The following is a 25,358-nucleotide window of genomic DNA, read 5'->3' on the forward strand; positions in this document are numbered from 1 at the left end:
CTACCTTTCCTAGTTTCTTTTCCGTCTTTGAACCCAGTTGAGAGGCTGCTGAAATCATTCTAAATGAGAATCACAACCATGATTAAACGTATTAAAAAGAATTTGGTGTGGGAAGGGCAAGCGCTTTCTTTAAAATCATCATTTTTACTTGAGTATCTTCTTTTTTTTTTTAAGATTTTATTTATTTGACAGAAAAAGAGCACAAGCAGGGCAAGTGGCAGGCAGAGGCAGAGGGAGAAGCAGACTCCCTGCTAAGCAGGGAGCCCAATGTGGGACTCGATCCCAGGACCCTGGGATCATGATCTGAGCTGAAGGCAGATGCTTAACTGACTGAGCCACCCAGGTGTCCCACTCAAGTATCTTTTTAACTCAACCAACTTTGGTTAGTAAAAAGATATTGACAGTATTTCAGCCAATATTTCCTGGGGTCACTGTAATGAGGAAAAGTACTCCATCATTTCACAAGGCACACTTGCCCACTAACCACTATGTGGAAGTGCACTTCTGAGGCCTGAAGACAGAGACTGAGAGAGGGACCCCATTCCCTGAGAGTCTAGTAGAGAAAATAGCAGTGAGGCTCAAAAGCACATAGTGAATCTCTCCCATTTATTTGACTGGATGACATTTTACTTCCCTTCATTGGTTCCTCTCTCCTTCCCTTTCTCAAACAAACCCAAGCTGTCTATTAGTGTATTCACTTACTAAATTAAATAAAAATAAATTCATTTTAAGAATTTGCTGTATCTGTTTAGATTACTGAAGTCACCATAATAAAACTTGTGCTGGAAACTCATTTACATATCACCAGGCTTCAAGTCTCCACACAATTTAAATAATTTTCTGGAACAGTGATGCTTTGTGTGGAATCAGAAGCCAGGAATATTGATTGAGGGAGAAAGAATGAGAGAATTTTGATTTCAACTTTAAAGATATATCTTGAGAGGGTAGGCAAACTGTCTTTGAATAAAAGCAGGAAGAGTATGGCTTTGAGTGTTTTGTACTATCTGTAACCGTGATCCTTGGGTATTTACCCTAGATTTCATAGCTTTCAAGGAGCAGTGCATTTTTTTTTTTAAAGATTTTATTTATTTATTTGAGTGAGAGAGAAAGAGCACAAGAGGGGGAGCGGGAGAGGGAGAAGCAGACTCCCCACCGAGCAGGGAGCCCGATGCGGGACTCGATCCAGGGACTCCAGGATCATGACCTGAGCCGAAGGCAGTCGCTTAACCAACTGAGCCACCCAGGCGCCCAAGGAGCAGTGCATTTAATTAGAAATATCAAATATCTGTTTATTTAAATACTAAAGTTGTGTGTGGGAAACACAAAAGCAATAATATATAGGCCCTTTCCTTCTGGTTATTTATAGATATTTAGGCAGAAAAAAAAAAGATCCCTAACAAAATGGTTAAATGGTAACAAAGCCACCTGCCAAAAGGGGGAAAGTGGAGTTATCCTCCATTTAGCCCGTTTTCTCTCCAGAAAATAGCTCCACATTCAGAGAAATTCTTGATTTAATACATATCTTATACACATGACAACCCAAATTTAATAACTAGGTAATTAAACATCTGCATGTAGGAATACAAGACTGGGTCATGTCCGATGATCTGGCTAAAAGCCAAGACTGAGGGCACCTTTCTACTATGGCAAACACTTTTCTGAATGTTCGTCACCCAAGCATCGTTCTCTGTGCTGCTGAAGTGCTAAAGGCACACAGCCTGTCGGAATCTCTACCTTATAGAATGCTGAATATCAGTAGGTTTGCCAGTAAACTAAAATCTGGGGGCTAATTCTACTAAAGAAGGTATAGCCCTAAAGAGACCTGTTTTACTTCCAATGATGGGTATATTTAAGACAATCGTTTTGAAATCCTATTGAGTTTTCAAAGACCCTTTTGAAATAAAGATTACTGGTTTTCCCTCCTCATCCAGTTCTTTTTCTTCTGTAGTAGCAAAACCTCCAATTTTGAGCTGGACATAAGGCTACCCTAGATTAACATTAAATATTCTGCCGCTCTTGCAGCTCTCTGGGGACCTGTCACTAAGTTCTGGCTGATGGTATACAATTATTATATAAAACTTCCTCCTTCTCCTTCTTCTATCTGCTGGCTGGCAGGTGGATGTGATGACTGGAGAAGGAGCAAGCATCTTAGGCCATGAGGCAACCCTGCTAATAAAGGCCACATACAGCAGAGAAACAAGGTAGGAAGCTGGATCCTGACACCTTACTAGCCCCAGACCACTATCTCCTAACTTTTTATAAGAGAGAAATAAATTTCTATCTTTATAAAGCTATGATTATTTTGTGTTTTCTTTCAGTGCAGCCAAACCTAAGTCCAATATTCATCTAAATTCTAATGGAAAAAATTAAAATCAATCATTTGGAACTACACAATTGAATATGGGTATCTATTAGCACTTAAAATGTGGCTGGTCTGAATTCAGATGTGCTGTAAGGATAAAATACACCCCAAATTTTGAAAACTTCCTATGAAAGAATGGAAAATAGCTCATTAATGACTTTTTATATTGAGTACATATTGAACTGAAAATATTTTGGTATGTTGGGTTGAAAATATTAAAATTGATTTCAGCTGCACAGGAAAGGAAGCCATCAACAAAATAAGTCAAGTTACTGGATGGGAGAAAATATTTGCAAACCATATATCTAATAAGGGGCTGACATACAAAATATACAAAGGACTCATACAACTGAATACAGAAAAAAACCCCAAACAATCTGATTAAAAAACTGGCAGAGGATTTGAATAGACGTTTTCCCAAAGAGGACATACTGATGGCCAACAAGCACATGAAAAGATGCTCAACATCACTAATCATCACAAAAATGCAAATCAAAACCACAAGATGTATCACCTCACACCTGTCAGAAAGACTTATCAAAAAGATGAGAAATAACAAGTGTTGGCGAGGATGTGGAGAAAAAGGAACCTTGTGCACTGTTGGTAGAAATGTAAATTGGTGCAGCCACTGTGGAAAACAGCATGGAGGTTCATAAAAAAAAATTAAAAATAAAACTACCATATGATCCACCAATTCCACTTCTGGGTATTTATTCAAAGAAAATGAAAACACTAATGTGAAGCACTATTTATAGTAGCCAAAATATGGAAACACTCTTAAGTGCCCATTGACAGATGAATGGATCAAGACATTGTGGTATACATATATTCAGCCATAAGAAGAATGAGATCTTGCCATTTGTGACCATATGGGTGGACTTTGGGGGCATTATGCTAAGTGAAGTAAGTCAGACAGAGGAAGATAAATGTTGTATGATCTCATTTATATGCAGACTATAAAACCAAACCAAACCAAAACAAAAAACAACCAAGCTCATGAATATAGAAAACAGATTGGAGGTTGCGAGAGGTGGGGGTTGGGGGTTGGACAAAATAGGTAAAGGGAGTCAAAGGTACAAATTTTCAGTTATAAAATAAAAAAGTCATGAGGATGCAATATACAGCATCATATCTATAGTTAATAATAATGTAGTGCATATTTGAAAATGGCTGAGAGTAAATCTTAAAAGTTCTTCCCACGAGAAAAAAATTCTATAATTACATATGATGATGGATATTAACTAGATATATTATGGTGATCATTTTGCAATATATACAAATATCAAATTTGTACACCTAAAACTAATATAATGTTTTATGTCAATTATACCTCAATTAAAAAAAAAAGACTTTTCTGATGATAATGTGATTTTTAAAAAATTATTAAAATTAATTTCACCTGTTTCTTTTTACTTTTTTAATATGGCTAATAGAACATTTAAAATGACATATATGGTCTACATATAATTTCTATCGATCAGAACTGATTAGAACATGGACTTTTAAATATGGGGATAAGTGGGAATCTTTACTGAAGATCAAAAAAGACAAAGATGACAGAATCTATAGCATTTCAGATTGAGGTCAGGCATGGGGTACATGTCCTGCCAATTGGGGGTTTTAAAATAAAAATGGAAGACTGCTAATATATCTTTCAAAGAAAGAATATCTGGGATGATTTTAAATGTGATTCCGTATTATGACAAAAGGTGAATTAAATGCTTAAAGTCTCCTAAGCACAATAATTTAAAAACTCTGATAACTCTGATACAAAACCTGTTATCGTAAGTAAAATTCTTCTATGCATCTATAAATACATACATACAAATGAAAATACATATAAGACATTCACATTATATATGTATCAGCTTTTATTGTATGTTACTAATGTGTTCAAGGACACGAATGCCTTTCTTATTTTTGATATCCTGGATATGATTTAAGAGGGCCATTTGAAGTTATTAATTATAGTCTAACGTTCTGCTTGGTGTCATTCACCTTGTGTTTGCACAATTAAAATTGTGCTTCTACTGAGGTGTTGGATTTGCAGGCTGGCTCACACAATGATCCTTCTGGCAGAGCTAGCAAGATGGTGCTGGCTACAAACAATAATTGTCTTAGAGCTCCCTGTATTTGATAACAGTGCTGCATCTCTTTTCCAAGACCTCTTGTCAAGTACACACGTGTGAACATTAGCCATGGTTTATAAAGCAAATAAAGTGTTTCTGTGTAGACTGGCTCTAAATTCTACAGACACTATCATCTTTGTGTACATGCAGCTAGGAGGTAGATCTATAGTAACAGCAGAGCACACTTTCACTTTCCTAAAATGGAAAAAGAGTTCTTTATTCTGACTTACAGAATATTCTTTTTCAGTGTCAATATGCATTTTAAATTTCTTTTTTTTTTTTTTTAATTTATTTTTTGACAGAGAGAGACAGCGAGAGAGGGAACACAAGCAGAGGGAGTGGGAAAGGGAGAAGCAGGCTTGCCGTGGAGCAGGGAGCCCGATGTGGGGCTCTATCCCAGGACCCTGGGATCATGACCCGAGCCGAAGGTAGACACTTAATGACTGAGCCACCCAGGCACCCCTGCACTTTAAATTTCAAACATTTGGATCGTACAAAAATACATTTAACCCAAACTATAGAAATCAGGCTTTAGAAGGCAAATAAATACCCCCCTTTCCCTTCCAAGCTTCGAATCAACTGGGAAATAGTGATGAGACATATAAATGAAGCTTAAAATATCAACTTTAATACTGGAAATGTCATTGGGAAAATGGCTATATATCTTTAGAGAAAAGGGCTCACTAACATTTCCTCTTCCAACTAGATCTTGCAACTGTCCACCTGAGGGAAAGTTTGGTTCAGTGAAGATTCACTTAGGCAAAACTGCTGCCTCCCACTAGTCTGGGGCAGACAGATGAAAACAGGAGCAAATCCCCAGTATTTTTAATCCTGTAGCAGATTAGCTTCATCAAATTAAGGAATGTAAGCCAATGATGTGGGGTGGGGAAGGGGTGTCTCACATTTGATCTGTTAACTTCTCAAGTATTTTATTGTAAAATACTAGAGATGAAAAAAATGTGGATAAATCTCTATAGAGTCAAAGCAGCACTGGTTTGGGATATGTAAGGTAATACTCAACTACATGTAGTGATGTATAAATTGTAAGGACATCTTCTTAATCCATTAATCTATCAACAGACACTTGGGATGCTTCCATATCTTGGCTGTTGTAAATAATGCTGCAATAAACATAGGGGTGCATATATCTTTTTGAATTAGTGTTTTTGTTTCCCTTGGGTAAATACCCAGTAGTGGAATTACTGGGTCATATGATATTTCTTTTTTTTTTAAATTATTTTATTATGTTATGTTAATCATCATACATTACAGCATTAGTTTTTGATGTAGTGTTCCATGATTCATTGTTTGCATATATGAATTGTGTAAGACTGTTGAATCATACGATATTTCTATTTTTAATTTTTTGAGGAAACTCCATACTGTTTTTCACAGTAGCTGCACCAATTTACATTCCCAACTGTTAATAAGAGTTCCCCTTTTTCCATATCCTTACTCACATTTGTTGTTTCTTGTCTTTTTTTCTGACTGGTGTGAGGTGATATCTCATTGTGGTTTTGATATGCATTTCCCCAGTAATTCCACTTCTATATTTATTGCAAAAGCTCTAGGATATGGCCAGTCAGCAACTGAGTCAGAGTTCTCGTGTAGCTGTAGGCTAATAACCATTGGTGATTTGCCAAACTAAAGCCTTTGTCCTGAGTAATTCTCAAAGGAAGAATTGCCTGTTGTTAACATATTCTAGATGGTATTTGGAACAAAGGGTAATTACAGTTAAAAGCCATAAGAATACAAAACCTTGAAATAAGTCTTAAAATTACTTGTTTATATAATATAAAGAAAACTGTGTATTAGCACTCTCCTAGTCTTTTACTGGCTAGGAGAGTCATAACAGATTTCTAACAATATACTTTAATAATCTCTATACTTTATCCAAAAGAGCTCCATCCCCCCAAACGAGAAGCTTGATGTATAAAATTCTCATTGTTTCCTGACCCAAATTCTTAATCTAAAACTTGAGATTTCTAAACTATTTTTATCTAGTCTTTATACCCCAAGATGAATATTTGCTTAGGCAGGTCATCTTTTCAACTAGGCTTTCAAATACATTAAAAATACAAATAGGAATCAGATTTCTCTGGTATTTCTTTTAAACCCCTAAGCCACAAATATTTTAATTAATTTATTCTTAACTCATTAATTAATGACAGATGGGAACAAATTCCTGTGAAATAAAAAATGTAGAGGGAAAATTAATTTACTTTTAAAAATGTTTATGCAGTTAGTCAACATTATAGAAAAAATAATTGAATCACGACAAATGTTGAATTGTTATTAGATAAATGTAAGAATTTTTTTTAAGTAGGCTCCCCACCAAATGTGGGGCTTAAACTTATACCCTGAGATCAAGAGTAGGACGCTCTACCCACTGAACCACCCAGGCGCCTTTGGCAAGAAATATTTTTAAAATCTACACTTCTATTTCTCTTGAGAAAGTAGTTTAAAACTATAGTCTATTGAATGAGGCGGCCATCTGCTGACGGGAAAGGGCACTACAGGTACTATTTTGCAGGAACTGAACGTCATATTCTACACAAACCAACTGAACCACAAACATTTCAGTAGCGCTGTCCAACAGAAACGTAATAGAAGTCACATACGTAATTTAAAAATTTCTAATCACTACTTTTAAAAAGTAAAATTTTAATATCGCATTTTATTTAACCCGATATATCAAAAATATTCTTATTTCAGCATATAATCAATACAAAAAGTTTATTTTTTTTTTCATATTAAGTCTTCAAAATATAATCCGTATTTTATGGTACATCTCAGTTCGGACCAGCCACAGTTCGTGTTCAAGAGCCACGCGTGGTTGTAGCTAGTGGCTCCACACTGGACAGGCAGATATAGAAAACGAAGAGAGAGCTACAGTTACTCTGATGTGCCTTTTACTAAGTTCATTCATTTCTTTTTTTTTTTTTTTAAGATTTTATTTATGTATTTGACAGAGAGAGACACAGCAAGAGAGGGAACACAAGCAGGGGGAGTGGGAGAGGGAGAAGCAGGCTTCCGGACGAGCAGGGAGCCCCATGCGGGGCTCGGTGACCTGAGCCGAAGGCAGACGCTTAACGACCGAGCCACCCAGGCGCCCCAAGTTCATTCATTTCTCACCCCTTCTGCCCACTCTTTTAAAAGTTCCTCTCTTTCCCTCTTTAAGTTCTACTTTATTTTGTAAATATGTTTTGCCTCCTGAATATTTTGGAATACTTAAACGACCCTCAAGAGCCGGCCCAAGAACGGTAAGACCCGAGGAGAGCCCATTTTTCTCCAGAGGTTCGTATGCCAGCGCCGACCTTCGATTCGGCTCGTCGGCGGAGGTCTGCTACATTCCTGGGGATCGGAGCCCAAGCCGGGGATCGGGGCCTGTCCTGGCTCTCCGGTCGCCTTATGACATCACAGCCCCATGACTGAGGTTCACGTCCAGCGAGGTTCCGGGATTCCAGGACGCAACGGTCGAAGGCTTTCAGTGGGAGAGAGCCGGGACTGGAGGAGGCCACACGACTAGGTCCATGCCACTATGCCCACAACTCGGTGCTTCCAGTCCGGCCCCATGATCCGGCGAAGGCAGGTGGAAAGATGCGCGCTGGCACCAACACACCCGCGAGCGAGGAGCTCCCCACCGCTTCCCAGCAGCACCAGCGGGGTCTTCCGGGTGGACCCCTACCTCTGCTGATTGGTTGGAGGTTGCCGCCACGTGACCCAGAAACGGCTTCGGCCGCTGCTTTCCCCGCCTCTGTTGTCCCCCTCCCCACTCCAAGGCGGAGGGCAGGTTTCCTAGGCAACCGGAGCTGGTAGTGTAAACACACCAGGCCCCGGATTAGAGAGGGTGTCGTGCCCGCTGTTGCAAGACAGGGATTGAGGTCGGAGTGGACTCTGGTCTGTCTCGGATTGCCCTGGAATCCATCATCTTCCTGGGATAAGGTGAGTGTGTGTCACCTTGTGGCCTTTGGGCCTACATCACCTGTCTGCAGGCCCCAGGAGTCTTTGTTCTCCTCTCCTCCCTCTCTGCCCGCCCCTGAGAGGAAGACGGGAGAGAAGCAACGTTGAGGTCAAAGGACCCCCGTAATGGCGCAATGGAGATGATAGTAACAATGAGACAGAGACGTGTCTTTATTGGAGGCCGTCAGGGTGACCAGAGCAAAGGTTAAGAGGGGGAGGAAAGGGAAGGTGGCCCACAGTCATCTGTGCAGCCTTTACTGCACGCGTTAAGGTACAGAACTGAGAAAACCAAGGGCTCCTTGGCCAAATTGGATACTGCTCACCTAGTGCCATAAGGGCGTTTGTTGGGCCCGTCAGTACTAACAGATGGATTCTGATCTCTTTATACCCAAGGGAGGAGACAGTTTGATCATACAGGGCTTCTAGTTTGTAGAAAATAAAGTTGATTTTCTCAGGATAATACCCTACCCTCCTGGCAGACAGAAACATGGTGCTTTACACTCTATTTATTATTATACTCTGGTCATGTACGGCAAGTATTTACATATTATATATATTCCAAATTATACCATATAGGACTCTGTAGCATGACAATTAATTCAAACTATTCGACAAATTTTATGGAACACCAAGCAAGTGCCCGGCACAGTGATAGGTTCATTGTCCTTGCCTTCAATGAACATGTAACCTGGTAGGGAGGAAAGACCTGCAAGGCATCACAATACAGTGGGACAGGTACTATATATGGAACATATGCAGGCCTTAACTGGAGTCATAAGGAAGAGAATGATTATAATACTACCAGAGAGAATTAAAATCTTCACAAAGAAGACTCTTGATTTAAATCTTTAAGGATGTATGGAGTATGTCATAAAGTCAAGGGAAAAAAGACATTTTAGGGAAGGAAGACAGCATATGACAAAATATAGAAATACCCCAGCCCATTCAGAGAACTATAGTTGTAGCCAGACTCTGGGGTGTTGGGAGTTTGTGGTTGATGAGCTTGACAGGTAGGCAGGAGTCAGAGCATGGATACCACGAATGCCTTCCTTAAGCAGCTTAAACAGATCTACGTTTCAGGAGGCTGGCTGTCACAGTAGTGTAGAAGAGGGATTGGAGGTTTTAGGACTATAAGGAAGGCATCCAATTAAGGTGAAATGATGAAGGTCTGAACCAAAAAAGGGGCAAACAGAATGGAGAGGAGGGGGGAAATGATAGACATTTAAGAGGTATATGCAGAAGGATTTAATGAGTGAGTGAACATGGAAGAAAGAGTAAAAGAGTGGTTAAGAATAAATCCTGAGTTTCTGATATGGTTGATTACAAAGATGTGCCATTTACCAAGAGAAGCAGGCTGGCTGGGAAATATGACTTCAGTATTGAACACACTGAATTTGAGATGCCTATGACACATTCAGATATAGCTATCCATGTAGGAAGTTGGTTTTGTTGTATGGAAAACAGGAAGATAAAGATTAGTAATTTTTTACCAAGAAGGAAACAAGTGCTCAGAAAAGTAGATTTGAAATAACAAATAGAGAGAAGCTAAGGAGAAAAAGGCAAACAAAAAAGAATACTAGAAGAATGGAGTTATCAACATTGTCAAATGCCATGCCAAGGTCCAGTTAAGCTGAGAGCTGAAACATGTCCAGTGTCTTTGGCAACTAGAAGATTATTGTTGACTTTGGCAAAAGAAGCAGTCATGGCCTGAGGTATCCCCAGTCAGGTTGCAGTGAGTTAAGAACTGAGTGGAGGTAGTGAAGTGTTGCTATAATGAACTCCTCTATCTTGAAGTTTTTCTGTGAAAGTATCTAAAACATTCATTCATAGAATACAGGATAGGAGGACTTTTTTTTAAGAGACAGGAATGATCTAACATTCATATATGGAGAGAAGAGAGGCCTTAGAGAAGAAAAGATGGGAATAAAAGGAGGAGGAAAATTTAACATAACTGTTCTGAAAGAGACTGAAGACAATGGGATCAGTACAGACATTTTAGACAAGAGAAAGAATACTTTTACTAAGACAGGAGTCAGGAAGGGAAAGAAATACATTTTTAGGAGGAAAGGGAATTTAAGGAATGAATATCTGATGGTATCGCTGTTCTCTGTTAAGATGGGGACAAGATCATCTGCAGAGGGAGGAGGGGTGGCAGGGAGAACTTGAGAAGAGTGGTAGAAGTTTAGAATAGTCCCTATGTCATGAATCCCAGAGCTGTATCTCTAGCCCTACTCTCCCTAGGAGAGGAAGTCGAAGAAGAAAATATAAAATGTCCGTTGTTGAAGATCCAGCTGAAGTTAGCAACCATGCGTTTTCAGTGACTTCAGCTCTGTGCTGGTTATGTGAAATCATCCAGCAGCACTCCAGAGTGAGGAGGGGAAGGAGGGGATTGAATCAATCCAAGATTTGAGATTTGGAGGGTGAAAGCTACAGAAGCTCCTGGTGGCTCCTGGTGGCTCCTGGTTCCATGAAGGAACTAGAGAAAAAGACCTGTGGTCTCTTAGATGGTCAGGCCCTGAAAAGAACTTGCCCAAAGTGGAAGAGAATGAATGCAAGTTGGCCAACAGGACACACCTCTTGATGGAATCAGAAGCTTCAGCTGGAAGCCCTGGGCCCACTTGTGACTGGAGGAAGAATAGGAGGCTTGTAAATACCAGGGAGGTTCAGGCTCTTCATAATTCAGATGTAGTTATGCAAATTATAGAATTGAAAGATTTCTAAATTATATTTTGTTTTGCTAAACTGTTGAATTAGATAGATTTTTTCCTAAATAAGATGAAGTGGGAAGTAAGGTTGGTATCCAAAATATGCATATTTCTCTGTTAAGACAAAGTAGTCTCCTTGAATAAATGGAGAGCTGTAACTTGTTCTCAAGAAGACTGAATACTGTGAAGACGGAAGTTCTCTCTAAATTAAGCTTTACAATGGAATTTCAAAAACCCAAGTGAATTTTTAAACACTAAATACGAACTTTCATAAATTTTATTTGGAAAAATAAATGTGAAAGAATAGCCAAGAAATTTAAAAAAGAAAGAATATGTGGTGGGAATTAATATAAATCACAGTAATTAAAACCAGATGATACTATAGGAAAAGACAGAGCTAAGGGAGAACACAGATTGGAAAGTCCAAAATTAGGCTCAAATATATGTGATAATTTAGTGAATAACAAAGGGAACAGTTAATTTCTTTTGGAGCAGACATCTTGGATATAGACTAGATAACTTGGATCCCCATTTGGTGACTTTGGATGTACTAAGGACAGGCCTTGTTCCTTGTGTGATAGTTGGAAGGCAGGCTTTCCTATTAATGTTCACAGACATTAAACCAGAATGTAGGGGCTTCTTTTCTGATGAGAAGTAGTGGTACAAAGCCTTCCTTTACTTAGTATGGCATCTGAATAAGCCTAGGGAGGCAAGACTATGGCCTGCATCTATGTATGGGCCTCTGATGGAGTATCTAAATCCTTTCAAGTTGTTCCTTGCCTGGCCACTCCTGCAGCCTGTGCTGTAATATCTTGGGGGTACCCAAGAATGGGGTAAAGAGATAGTTGTTAATGGCAAGCAAAGAAGGAAAGTACAGTATTACCTTCAGCATAGGTCCATCTTCTAACTACTTCTCACCATCACCACTACCACTACCCTACTCCAAGTACCATCCTCTCTCACTTATATTATTATAACTGTCCCTTAATTTGTCTCCTTGCTTCTACCTTAGACCCCTACAGTCTATTTTCAACAGATTCTTTGAGGGTGATCTGTTTCAGAACTTAAGACAGCTCATATTACTCCCACTCAAAATCCTCATAGGGCTTTCCATCTTACTCATCTAAAATCCTCAAAAGGGCCTACAAATCACAAGCTAGCACATGATCTGGCTCTGCACTACCTCTCTGATGTCACATCCTACCAGTCTCCATTTCCTAGCTGTGTTCTAGCTGTATCATTTTCCTTGTTATTCTGCAAGCATACCAAGTATCCTTTCATCCTATTTTTTTTGCATGTGCTCTTCCCTCTGCCTGGGTGCATTTTCCCCAGATTTCCTCATAGCTCACTCTCCCTCATTTCCTTCAGCTCCTTGCCCAGATGCTACCTTATTGGAAAAGTCTTTTCTTTCCTTCTACCCCTAGCATTTTCTGACTGGTAGATATATTAATATATCAACACATATATTAATGAATGAGCGAATGAATTAGAGATTCAAGGATAATTTTCTGGCTGTATTTTTCTTTGTGGTGTTAGCCGAAGCCCCTCCTCTCCTCACCTCAGCAAGGTTGGACTGCATCTCCAGTTTACAGAGCCTGAGATCTGATACAGATCTCGAAGTCCTTTGATTTGGTTCCCTTGGATGGCTCACAGCCACCTTCTTCCCAATCACTGCGGCTCTGAGTTTGGGGAATTTTTAGGATGGTTTTGTAAAACTTCTTTCCCTGGTACCTTGAATTGTGGCTGGTTTGTACTGATGGGCTTTTCTCTCAGTCTCATGCTGTCTACTTCATTTCCATTCAAAAGACCTTTCTCTAATAAAATACCTAGGAATAAACTTAACAAAAGAGGTGAAAGACCTGTACTCTGAAAACTATGAAACATTGATGAAAGAAATTAAAGACAACACAAAGAAATGGAAAAATATTCCATGCTTATGGATTAGAAGAACAAATGTTGTTCAAATGTCTATACTACCCAAAGCAATCTACACTAAGTTTAATGCAATCCCTGTCAACATACCAAGAGCAATTTTCACAGAACTAGAACAAATAATCCTAAAATTTGTATGGAACCACAAAAGACCCCAAATAGCCAAAGCAGTCTTGAAAAAGAAAAACAAAACTGGAGGTATCACAACTCAGACTTGAAGAAGTTATGTTACAAAGCTGTAGTAATCAAAACAGTATGGTATGGGCACAAAAATAGACACATAAATCAATGGAACAGAATAAAAAACCCAGGAATATCCCCACAATTATATGGATAATTAAGCTTTGACAAAGGAGGCAAGAATATGCAATGGGAAAAAGTCTCTTCAACAAATGGTGTTGGGAATACTGGACAGCTACATGCAAAAGAGTGAAACTGGACCACTTTCTTAAACCATACACAAAAATAAATTCAAAATGAATTGAAGACCTAAATGTGAGACCTGAAACCATAAAAATCCTAGAAGAGAGCACAGGCAGTAATTTCTCTGACATTGGTTGTGGTAGCATCTTTCTAGATATGTCTCCTGAGGCAAGAGAAACAAAAGCAAAAATAAACTATTGGGACTACATCAAAATAAAAGGCTTCTGCACAGCAAAGGAAACAATCAGCAAAGCTAAAAGAGAACTTACTGAATGGGAGAAGATATTTGCTAACAACATTTCTGATAAAGGGTTAGTATCCAAAATATTAACACACCAAAAAAAAAAAAATAATCCAATTTAAAAATGTGTAGAAGACTTGAACAGACATTTCTCTAAAGAAGACATACAGATGGCCAAAAGACATATGAAAAGATGCTCAACATCACTCATCATCAGGGAAATGCAAATCAAAACTACAATGACATATCACCTCACACCTGTCAGAATGACTAAAATTAACAACAGATGTTGGCAAGGATATGGAGAAAAGGAACCCTCATGCAGTGCTGGTGGGAATGCAAACTGGTGCAGCCACTGTGGAAAACAGTATAGAGGTTCCTCAAAAAGTTAAAAATAGCTATGATATTTTTAGCAACTACCCTATGATACAGTAGATGCACTACTGGATATTTACCCAAAGAATACAAAAACACTAATTCGAAGGGATATATGTACCCCTATGTTTACTGCAGCATTATTTATAATAGCCAAACTGTGGAAGCATCCCAAGTATCCATCGATAGATGCATGGATAAAGAAGAGGTGGTATGTATATATATATATATATACAATGGAATATTATTCAGCCAAAAGAAAAAACAAACCCAAATCTTGCCATTTGCAACAACATGGATGGATCTAGAGAGTATAATGCTAAGTTAAATAAGCTAGTCAGAGAAAGACAAATACCATATGATTTCACTCATATGTGGAATTTAAGAAACAAATGAACAAAGGAAAAATAAAGAGAGACAAACCAAAAAAACCACTTTTAACTAGAGAGAACAAATAGATGGCTACCAGAGGGGAGGTGGGGGGATGGGTGAAATAGGTGAAGGGGATTAAGAGTACACTTAATCAATATGAACACTGCATAATATATAGAATTGTTGAATCACTGTATTGTATACTTGAAACTAATTTTTCACTGTATGTTAACTATACTGGAATTTAAATAAAACAACAAAATACCTTTCTCAACATCTCTGGTACTCAATGCTCTTTTCCTAGCACTGCTACGCATTCCTTTCTTATTTTCACATTTCCCTACTCGTTCTAGTGGGATTTGGGGGAGAAGGTAGGTAGATACAAGGACACAAGTAATCTTCTTTTTTTTCTTAAAATTTTAATTTATGTGTACACCTGTACATATATATAATTTTGCATAAATGAATGAAAGTGAGCATATACTTTTAAAATAAATATTTAAGTAAAATTTCATTTTAAGGATAACATATATATATAGAAACCACACAAATCTTAGATATCTAATTTTATTTTCTCAAAGTGAATGCATTCCTTTAACCAGCACACAGATCACAAAATACACCTTCATCAGCACTCTAGAGCCCCTCTTTACCTCTTCCTGGTCACTCAACCCTGAGAGGTAACCACTATCTTGACTTCTTCTAATACCATAGATTGGCTTGTTTTCAAATTTTATGTGAACAGAGCCACATAGTATAAACCTCACTGTGTGTGTATCTTCCTTTGCTAAACTTGTGTTTGTGGGAATCATCCATGTTGTATACAACAATAGTTTCTTTCTCATTCCACTTCTAGGTATAAACTCAGACTAAATGTGTACCTAATGTCTTGCATGATAAAACTGTTCAGAGAAGCACTATTTAGCTCCAAACTGGAGACATTCCAAATGTCTACTAACAGTAGAATGAATAAATGGTTTATATATTCATACTATAGAATACTAAACATGCTCTTAAAAAGTTTTTTTTCTTTGCCATTTTTACCTAGATCTATCCCTATCCAACCTCTCATGCCTATCATAACCACACTAGCTTTCACCTGCATCCAAGGTAACTCATGTTAACAATTCAGTATGTATCTTTACATATTTTCTCCTTATGTAATCATATACACGTGTATGCATATATATACGTATACACATAGATGTACACCCATACATAACTACAGAGGAATTGTTGTAAAAAGTGGGATCACAATATACATCATACCTACATTTTGCTTTGTCATGTCATCATATTAAAACCTAGATTCCTATGTATATGTCTGGAATACTATAATGAATATTAAAAAATACCAAAAAATTGGGTTTTTATTATAGCTACTTAGGTATTAAGCAGTTCATATCATCTAAAATGAAAATGTTGGTTAATTCATTTTATTAAATATTTATTCCCATGACAGCTATGTCACAAAACCCTGAGGTTTCTTTTCTTTGCTAGTACACTTCTTTGCTAGAGCTATGTTCAGTTTTGGACACAACAGTATAATAGGAAGGATAAACTGGAGCCTGTTCAAAGGAGAGCAACAGAGTTATCTCTAGTGAGAGAACTAAAAAAGATGAACTGGGGAGTGAGATAAAGTTGTAGATGAGAGATGACCATGTTCTTCAAGTATGAAAGGCTTATAGTGTGGAAGAAAAACACTCGTTTTATTTGAACCCAGGAGGTAGAGTAACAATGGAGTGGAGTTATGGAGACACAGAATTAAATTCAAAATAAAAACCCGATTTTCTAACAGAAAACTTTAATGGACTGTCTTGGGGCCTAGACAGATAGTTGGTATTATACTGTGTGAAAATTTCAGGCCACATATGGGTAATTCTACCTAAGTATCTTTAAGGCCCCTTCAACCTGTAATAACATGGCTCTAGAATTTATTTTATTTCAACTTTTCATTTTCCTTAACAGATATATTATTATGAGCTTTATTTTTAATGGAAGATGACTGAATGTGAAAACCTAAACCAAGAAGAAATAATTAAGGAACTGGTGAGTCAAAGCCAAGTTTCTTTTCTTTTCTTTTTTTTTTTTTAAAGGTTTTATTTATTTATTTGAGAGAGAGAGAGAATGAGAGAGAGAGAGTACATGAGAGGGGGGAGGGTCAGAGGGAGAAGCAGACTCCCTGCCGAGCAGGGAGCCCGATGCAGGACTCGATCCCGGGACTCCAGGATCATGACCTGAGCCGAAGGCAGTCGCTTAACCAACTGAGCCACCCAGGCGCCCAAAGCCAAGTTTCTTTTCAATTACATTTGCAAGAATAGTAAATGGAACATTTTTACACTCCCTTCTGGAGCTCACCTAGATTTCTTCTACCCCATGACCTTTGGAAGTAGAGAAAAATCATATATATGGTATAACTTTCCTTCTTGTGAGTTAAACATGGCATCAGTGCAACTGATAGTTTATAATTTCTAATAGCAAAATAATTTTTAAATTATTTTGAATAGGTAATAACCCAATTTCTTTTTTTGAAACAGTGTTTATGCAATGGTTTGTCTTATGAGATGGTTGGACAAGAAGGATCAGATACTTCAAAACTGGAGATGTTTTTCTCAGGTTATCCCTGTATAGTTGGATTATCATTATTTCCTAATTTAACAAGTCTCACAATTGTTGCTCAAGATATAAAAGAAATTTCAGGGCTAGAAACTTGTTTACGGCTTAAAGAACTCTGGATTGCTGAATGCTGCATAGAGGTAAGTCTAAACATAACCGTATATGAAGTATTTTATGCTTAATTCTTTGGCTTTGGAAAAATAGTTCCATGAAAGATATGCATGAGTCATGGATCAAAACAGATGAATGGGGAGGGGCATACATGATGAAGTAAAATAAAACCCTTTACCCAGTAAAACAAAACAAACAAAACAAATGGGTAAAATATAGAAATAGATTTCTACAAAGGAGAAAATAGAAATAAAGAATCAAAATGTAGACATACTCTACATTTTAGTAATCAGATCAGATCAAATAATACCCAGTATCGCTTAGTAGTAAATTGGTTTAAATTGGTTTCCTTAGTCACTATTGGTTGTGTAAAAATTGTAACATCTAGGGGCGCCTGGCTGGCTCAGGGGAGCATGCAACTCCTGATCTCAAGGTAGTGAATTCAAGCCCACCTTGGGTGCAGAGATTACTTAAAAATAAAATCTGAAGAAAAAAAAAAAGAAAATTGTAACATCTGTAGTGAAAAGCAGGATTCCAAAATGTATCATGAGTCAAAGAAATGTGCATACCTTTTGACTCAGAAATCCCTAATCCTAAAATTTAATCCTAGAGGAGTAATTCAACAGCAGAAAACAACATAAAGTTATTTGTTGCAGTACTATTTATAAGAGCTAAAAATTTGAAACAAATATTTCACATATACAGGTATTTTTAAGAATGTTATTATAGCTAGGGCACCTGGGTGGCTCAGTTGGTTAAGCGACTGCCTTCGGCTCAGGTCATGATCCTGGAGTCCCTGGATAGAGTCCCGCATCGGGCTCCCTGCTCAGCAGGGAGTCTGCTTCTCTCTCTGACCCTCCCCCCTCTCATGTACTTGCTCTCTCTCATTCTCTCTGTCTCAAATAAATAAATAAAATCTTTAAAAAAAAAAAAAAAGAATGTTATTATAGCTAATATATTTTGTAATTAAAATTATTATTTGAATGATTACAAAAACATTTTAGATGGTCTTAAGTTTAAAAAATCCACAAAATTATATAGGTCTCATGATTATAATATAAAAATAGATATAGAATTGATTAAAATTTTAAAAGAATATGAACATTGAAAATAGTTGTCTTTAGGTGGAGGGATTACATGTTTTTTCTTTTCAAATGTTTCATTCATTTGAGGGTCTTGGGTGGCTCGGCTGGTTAAGCTTCCAACTCTTGATTTTGGCTCAAGTCATGATCTCAGGGTTGTGAGATGGGAGCCCTGCATCGGGCTCTTAGCTCAGAGTGGAGTCTGCTTGAGATTCTCTTCCTCTCCCTCTGCCCCTCCCCCACTCACATGCATATGCTCTCTGTCTCTCTCTCAAATAAATAAATTTTAAAAATCTTTAAAATGTTCAGTTCATTTTGTTGGATACAGATTTTGCAATAAAATGTGATTTTAAAAAGAAAATGTACTTATAATCTACTTTATTAAAAGGATAATGCCAAAACGTAAGTTAACACTATTCAGTCTTTTTTTTTTTTTTACAGAAAATTGGGGGTCTTCAAGAATGTAGAAATTTAGAAAAACTGTATTTATATTATAATAAAATTTCCAAAATAGAAAATTTAGAGAAATTATTCAAATTGGAGGTTCTCTGGCTGAATCACAATACAATTAGAAATATTGAGGTAAGATAATTTCAGTAATTTATATGTAAAGTCAGTTACCCCTGTGGAGTTTTAATCACAATGTCCAAGATCATATTATGGGCATATTTATGACCAGCTTAATTATTGTTAAGAAAAACTAACATGTATACCGCATTTATAATGTGTAGAAAACTTCATATACGGGGGGGTGCCTGGGTGGCTCAGTTGTTAAGCGTCTGCCTTGGGCTCAGGTCATGATCCCAGGGTCCTGGGATCGAGCCCCGCATCGGGCTCCCTGCTCAGCGGGAAGCCTGCTTCTCCCTCTCCCACTCCCCCTGCTTATGTTCCCTCTCTTGCTGTCAAATAAATAAATAAAATCTTAAAAAAAAAAAAAAGAAGAAAGAAAACTTCATATACAATGTTTTCTTTACTCCTCCCACCAAGCTTGGGCGGTAGGTTATTTCTTCCTTGAAAGTTAAAAAAATAGAGATTTAGAGAAGTTATATATATATATATTGCCAAAGATTATAAACACATTCTGTGTGATGTGTTTTTCTTCCTACTCATCTTCCTCCTTTCCTCTCCCCTCCCCTCCCTGTTCCCTCTTCTTCCAATAATTCTCTCCACGTTCCAGAGAAACAAAGATGACTGCTTGAAGGCACCTACTTACTTCTGTGCTTGTGAAGTACACAGTACCCAGTGCTCAAAGCACTTGGAGAACTAACCAGATTGATCAGATCATTTATAAATATATATATTACTGACTTCCTCTAAATGATATATTGTCTAAATTTTCAGGGCTTGCAAACTTTGAAGAATTTAAATGACCTTAACCTTGCTGGAAATCTAATAAGCAGCATTGGTATGTATTATTTCATTTGGAATATGAGATAATGCTACAATAATTTTTTATCAGTATGAAAAGTACATTCTTAGATTTCTTTTTTTAGACTCTTTTGTATGATATTTTGCAAAGCATTTCTAAATCTATGATTATAGGATGTGAAAATACTAACCATTAATCAGTTGTTACTAACTATACAGTGTTACTATTAGCCTTACTTATATGCAAGAAATGATGATCATATACAACTAAGAAATATGACAGGATATGAACAGGAGGGAAAACAAGAAATTTAATTTTTCTTTCATCTTGTTTTTTAAATTAAAGGTCGATGTCTTGATCCCAATGAACAACTGGAAAGATTAAACCTTTCTGGTAACCAAATATGTTCTTTCAAGGTATGTTTAAGTGGAACAGTCTATTTTTATTTACCAACCTGGATCATGAACCATCTTATTGCAGAAAATGTACTAAATAGTTCCCTTTTAAAGAACAATTTAATTATTTTGGACTATCCATTACTCTAAGAAATTTTAGAGGCAGCTGATTAAGCTGGCCCTAATGATCTGACACTATTAAAACCAAACAAGAAACTATTTACTTGGCTTAGTTTTCCTCTGATCTTTCTGGCTACACCTCTGGTTTTTCATCTTCTCCTAACATCTAAAAAACGGGCTGCTCCAGGTTAGTCTCAGGATCTTTTCTCATTACTATCTGCATTTATTCTCTAAATAATCGCATTGTCTTATGACTTTAAATACCTTTTATACATTTATTATTCCTCACTTTCTACTTTCCCTAACAACTATTTCTATTTCTACTTTCCCTCATAACTCCCCAGAACTTTAGATATCTCCTATCCTAACTCAAACTGATTTCCTCCACACTGAATGTTCACTTCTTCTCCTGCATCCTTCTCTACCTCTCTAAATGGCATCTCCATTTTTCTTTTTTTTTTTAAGATTATTTATTTATTTATTTGACACACAGAGAGAGATAGCAAGAGAGAGAGCACAAGCAGGGGGACTGGCAGGGAGGCAGAGGGAGAGGGAGAAGCAGGCTCCCCGCTGAGCAAGGAGCCCGATGCGGGGCTTGATCCCAGGATACTGGATCATGACCTGAGCTGAAGGCAGCCGCTTAACTGACTGAGCCACCCAGGCGCCCCGGCATCTCCATTTTTCTAATAGCTTAAGCCAAAATCCTTAGAGTCATTTTTTTACTCCTCTTATTCCTTCATAACCCATATCCAATCTATCAGCAAGTTCTGTTGGCTCTACCTTCAGATATGTCCAGTCTGACCATTTTTTACCACCTAGATCTCTACTAACCTGATTCAAGACACGATCATCTCTAACCTGCATTTTGGAAGAAAAAAAAAAAAAAAGCCTCCAAACAGGTCTCCCTGTGTTTACCCTTTCACTACTATCAGTCTGTTTTCTACACAGCAATCTGCTCATTCAAAAACTATGTCAGATCAAATCACTCTTCTGCTCAAAACTCTCCCTTGGCTTCTCATCTCTTTCAGAGAAAAAGCCGATTCCTACAATGGCCCACAAGACTCTCTATAATCTAGTCTTCCCTGCACTGTGTCTCTGACCACAGCTTCTACCACTTTCCCCTTTGTTTACTCCATTCCAGCCACTCTGGTCTCCTCACTGGTCCTTGAATATAGCTAGTGCTCTCACCTTAGGGCCTTTGCACTTGCTGGGATATTCTTCCCCCAAATATCTTCATGGCTCATTCTCCTCATTCTTTGAGGATTTTGTTCAGATGTTATGTTCTTTTTTTTTTTTTTAAAGATTTATTTATTTATTTGAGAGAGAGAATGAGAGAGAGCACATGAGAGAGGGGAGGGTCAGAGGGAGAAGCAGACTCCCTGCCGAGCAGGGAGCCCGATGCGGGACTCGATCCCGGGACTCCAGGATCATGACCTGAGCCGAAGGCAGTCGCTTAACCAACTGAGCCACCCAGGCGCCCCAGATGTTATGTTCTTAGTGACACCTTTCCTGGCCAATTTAGGTAAAATAGCAATAACTCTACTACCCTCCCTAACCTGAAGCATTCCCATCACTCTTTCCTTGTTTTTTCTTCTTGGCACTTATGCCACATCCCCTGGCACTTATCCACATCCTTTCCTACTAGCTCCACGAATGCAGGAACCTTGCCTGTTTTATTCACTGCTGTATCCATAATGCTTAAAACAGTACTTGACATGTAAAGTCTCAATAAACATTTGAATGAAAGAGAGGAAAACAAAAAGACTAATGTTGATGGCATATAATGTAGGTGAAAATATATGGCATTTATAATTTTGACAGTGTCAAATTGAAAGTGCATACTCAAACACTTCCTTTAGACAGTAATGAAGAAAGATGAATAAATACACTATAAAAATATTTTGAATTGATCATTATTAAAATACACATCCTCAAGGGGCGCCTGTGTGGCTCAGTCGTTAAGCGTCTGCCTTCAGCTCAGGTCACGATCCCAGGGTCCTGGGATCGAGCCCCGCATCGGGCTCCCTGCTCAGTGGGGAGCCTGCTTCTCCCTCTCCCACTCCCTCTACTTGTGTTCCCTCTCTTGCTGTGTCTCTCTCTGTCAAATAAATAAATAAAATCTTAAAAAAAAAAAACACATCCTCTTACTCAGAGAAGAATATTAGACACCAAAAAGCTATAGAATGAGGCAGAATGTCATAAACACTTTAACCAGAAGTTTTAAAAATATAAAAAGTTTAAACAAAATTTTATTGGTCAAATTCAAGAGGAAATATTCGATGTGAACACTGAGGGGCTGACAGAATTTCAACAGGCATTGGAGGAGGATCTACAATGCAGTGGGAGGAACTCTTGATCTTGGGGTCATGAGTTCAAGCCCCACACTGGCATAGAGATTACTGAAAAATATATATATACATGTGTATATATAAATACATGCTGTGGGAAGTAGGCATTCTAAGATGGGGAGAACAATATGCATGAAGACATGGTGGTAAGAAATCAAGGGGTATATTTGAGAACATCAGCGGAAGACAGCAGAGGGAACTATGAAAGATAAATTTGGAATGCTGTGGGAGGTAATTTTTAAGCTAACTTATGAGACATGAGTAGGAGGTGCCTAGGGAAAGAGCATTCCAGGCAAAGTGTGAAGGACCTAAGTGGGGGGAAAGAGCATGGCAAATTCAAGAAACTAGAAATCTGTGGCTGGAACAGAGTGAGGGAGAGAATCATAAATCGAAGCTGAAGAAGATTAAGTCCACAATGCTGTGAGGATAAGGTCCTACCAAGAAGCCACATAGAGGGGCGCCTGGGTGGCTCAGTTGGTTAAGCGACTGCCTTCAGCTCAGGTCATGATCCTGGAGTCCCAGGATCGAGTCCCGCATTGGGCTCCTTGCTCAGCAGGGAGTCTGCTTCTCCTTCTGACCCTCCCCCCTCTCATGCTCTCTCTATCTCATTCTCTCTCTCAAATAAATAAATAAAATCTTTAAAAAAAGAAAAAAAGAAGCCACATAGAAATTTATCTTACCCTGGCTGGCATGTGGTGCTTCAGCCTTCTGGTGCAGGAGAGCATAGCTGCATAGAAAGATCTGTCACTTCCAGCACTGCCACAAGCCAGAGGCAGCTTTGTACTGTGATAACATGAAGCTTAAGCAAAATAATAATGTAAAGCTCTCAGAATAATGACTAGCACACAGTAAGCACTCAGTAGATACACCATTTTATGATTACTATCACTTTAATTACATTAACCTATTCTGTTTCAATCTCCTCATCAAAAAAGTAGGGATAAAAATTAGATTGTGAAAATGTATTATATGGCATAAAATGAAAAAGGTTCTCTATATAATAATGATGGCTGTTTTTCAGAAAAGCATTGAAACATGATTCACAGCAACTTTTACTATTCTCACATTAAGAATGTTCCTGAAACACTATTATCTTGAATTTTTATCTCTAACCTTTCCATCCACCCTAAAAAGATACTATACTAGTGGTGATGGAATGCTTCTGTGCCACTTTCCATCCATAACAGATACCACACCACCAATTTTCAGTGAGATTTTGTGCTTTCATAGACTCCAATGTCATCTGACTTTAGACTATAGGTGGGGGTTGGAGGGGGTTCCTGAGTAAGACTTCAAAGTTCATACCTACCATAGCCCAGACTGATGGTCAAAGGAAACACAGCTACCCAAAATCAAAAAGAGTGTTTACTCCTCAGAACAGTCTGATGATTTACCTTCCTTGCCCCTGCAGAATTTGACCAAATAATTCTCTGCACAACTCTGTCCAGAAATCTCCATTTCAGAGCAACTCTGCTTAGTCCCACTTCTGCCATGAGCCCAGTACTAGCCTTGGGGCCAGCTAGCAAGAGTTTGGACACACATTGGCCACCTGACCTTGTCTTTTTTTTTTAATTTACTTATTTGACAGAGATACAGCGAGAGAGGGAACACAAGCAGGGGGAGTGGGAGAGGGAGAAGCAGGCTTCCCGCGGAGCAGGGAGCCCGATGCAGGGCTTGATCCCAGAACCCTGGGATCATGACCTGAGTGAAGGCAGACACTTAATGACTGAGCCACCCAGGCGCCCCAGACCCTGTCTTACTTTTGACTCTGGGAGCCTGACTTCACGACTTACTTCCCCATTCCATTTGTACTTTATCTTCAGAACTAATGCCTTCTGGTTTTTGCTTTGGATTTCCCTTAACTCTGATTCTGACTCTACTAACTAGCATTACATCTGTTTAGAGCCAACCCCACCACAGTACCCTCCTCCACCAGGCCTCTGTCATGAATTCTTCTTCAGTTTTCTCAACACTTTAAAAATATAACCACTATTCCTAGTTTAGAGACTGAAGGCCAAAGCCAAGTAGACCTTTAACTTACAGACTTGTGTATGCATAAGCAATTGGTAATAGAGTTGTGATAAATTCTATAACAAAGGTAAACCCAGTGGCTAAAGAGAGTTCATAGGACCATCTGCCCCACACTTGGGCGATGAAACAAAACTCCCAGAAAAGATGATACTAGATTGAATCTTGACAGATTAAGAGGTAAAACTGGGATGAAGTTCAGTGCACTCAAAGGTAGCAGCATGAGTAAAGGTATAATGATAATTTAGGGTGTAGCACATTCTGAAACTTCCACTTGTTTGATACAGCTAAAACAAGAAATGTTAGGGTTGAAACAAAAGAGACAAGACTGAAGAGTTAAGCAAAGGCCAGATGCCAAATAAAGGAAGGTGTAAACAATGGCTTAAACCTCAGGATAAAAGATATTCAGGAGAAGCACTGGTCTAGAAGTGCATTATTAATCCCCCACGCACCACCACAGGGTGCAAGGAAAATGAGGCCCTCAGGAGAAAGCTAGGTTTCAGTTGCCATTAACTGGTAGAAAGGGCATTTACAGAAGAACAACAAGGAAACAAAAACCCCTAAAAATCAGGAATTCAACAGTGATTATGTCATATAGAATAGGGGTCCCCTAGCTTTTGATGAGAAAAGCATATCTGGAGGCTGAGGAGAATGGTGAGCAGTGTTCCTAGAGTGGTAAGTGTGAGAAATGGTGGCAGAGGAAGCAGGAGACCTACAGATACAATGGGGACAGTTGTTAGCAAAGGGCCTGTGCAGAGGGGGCAGCGTTGTCTTCATAAATAAATGT

The 25,358-nt window shown here is 38.3% G+C and overlaps 2 protein-coding genes across 10 annotated transcripts in view; one reads left to right on the top strand and one right to left on the bottom strand.

Moving 5' to 3' along the window:
• The window catches only part of RTN1 (reticulon 1), a 385,922-nt gene that overhangs the window by 233,276 nt on the left and 127,288 nt on the right, over positions 1–25,358 (bottom strand). The window lies entirely within an intron of this gene.
• Positions 7,980–25,358, top strand: part of LRRC9 (leucine rich repeat containing 9) — a 114,983-nt gene continuing 97,604 nt past the window's right edge. The window contains exons 1-6 of the mRNA XM_064571136.1: positions 7,980–8,436; positions 16,471–16,551; positions 17,040–17,258; positions 18,753–18,893; positions 19,653–19,716; positions 20,026–20,096. Coding sequence (XP_064427206.1) covers positions 16,504–16,551; positions 17,040–17,258; positions 18,753–18,893; positions 19,653–19,716; positions 20,026–20,096 — 543 coding nt within the window. The 5' untranslated portion in view covers positions 7,980–8,436; positions 16,471–16,503. The remainder of the gene's footprint in view (positions 8,437–16,470; positions 16,552–17,039; positions 17,259–18,752; positions 18,894–19,652; positions 19,717–20,025; positions 20,097–25,358) is intronic.

This window comes from Mirounga angustirostris, unplaced genomic scaffold (genome assembly GCF_029215605.1).
Source record: "Mirounga angustirostris isolate CCGP_5_RB_7025 unplaced genomic scaffold, mMirAng1.0.hap1 SCAF_9, whole genome shotgun sequence".
Classification (NCBI taxonomy): domain Eukaryota; kingdom Metazoa; phylum Chordata; class Mammalia; order Carnivora; family Phocidae; genus Mirounga; species Mirounga angustirostris.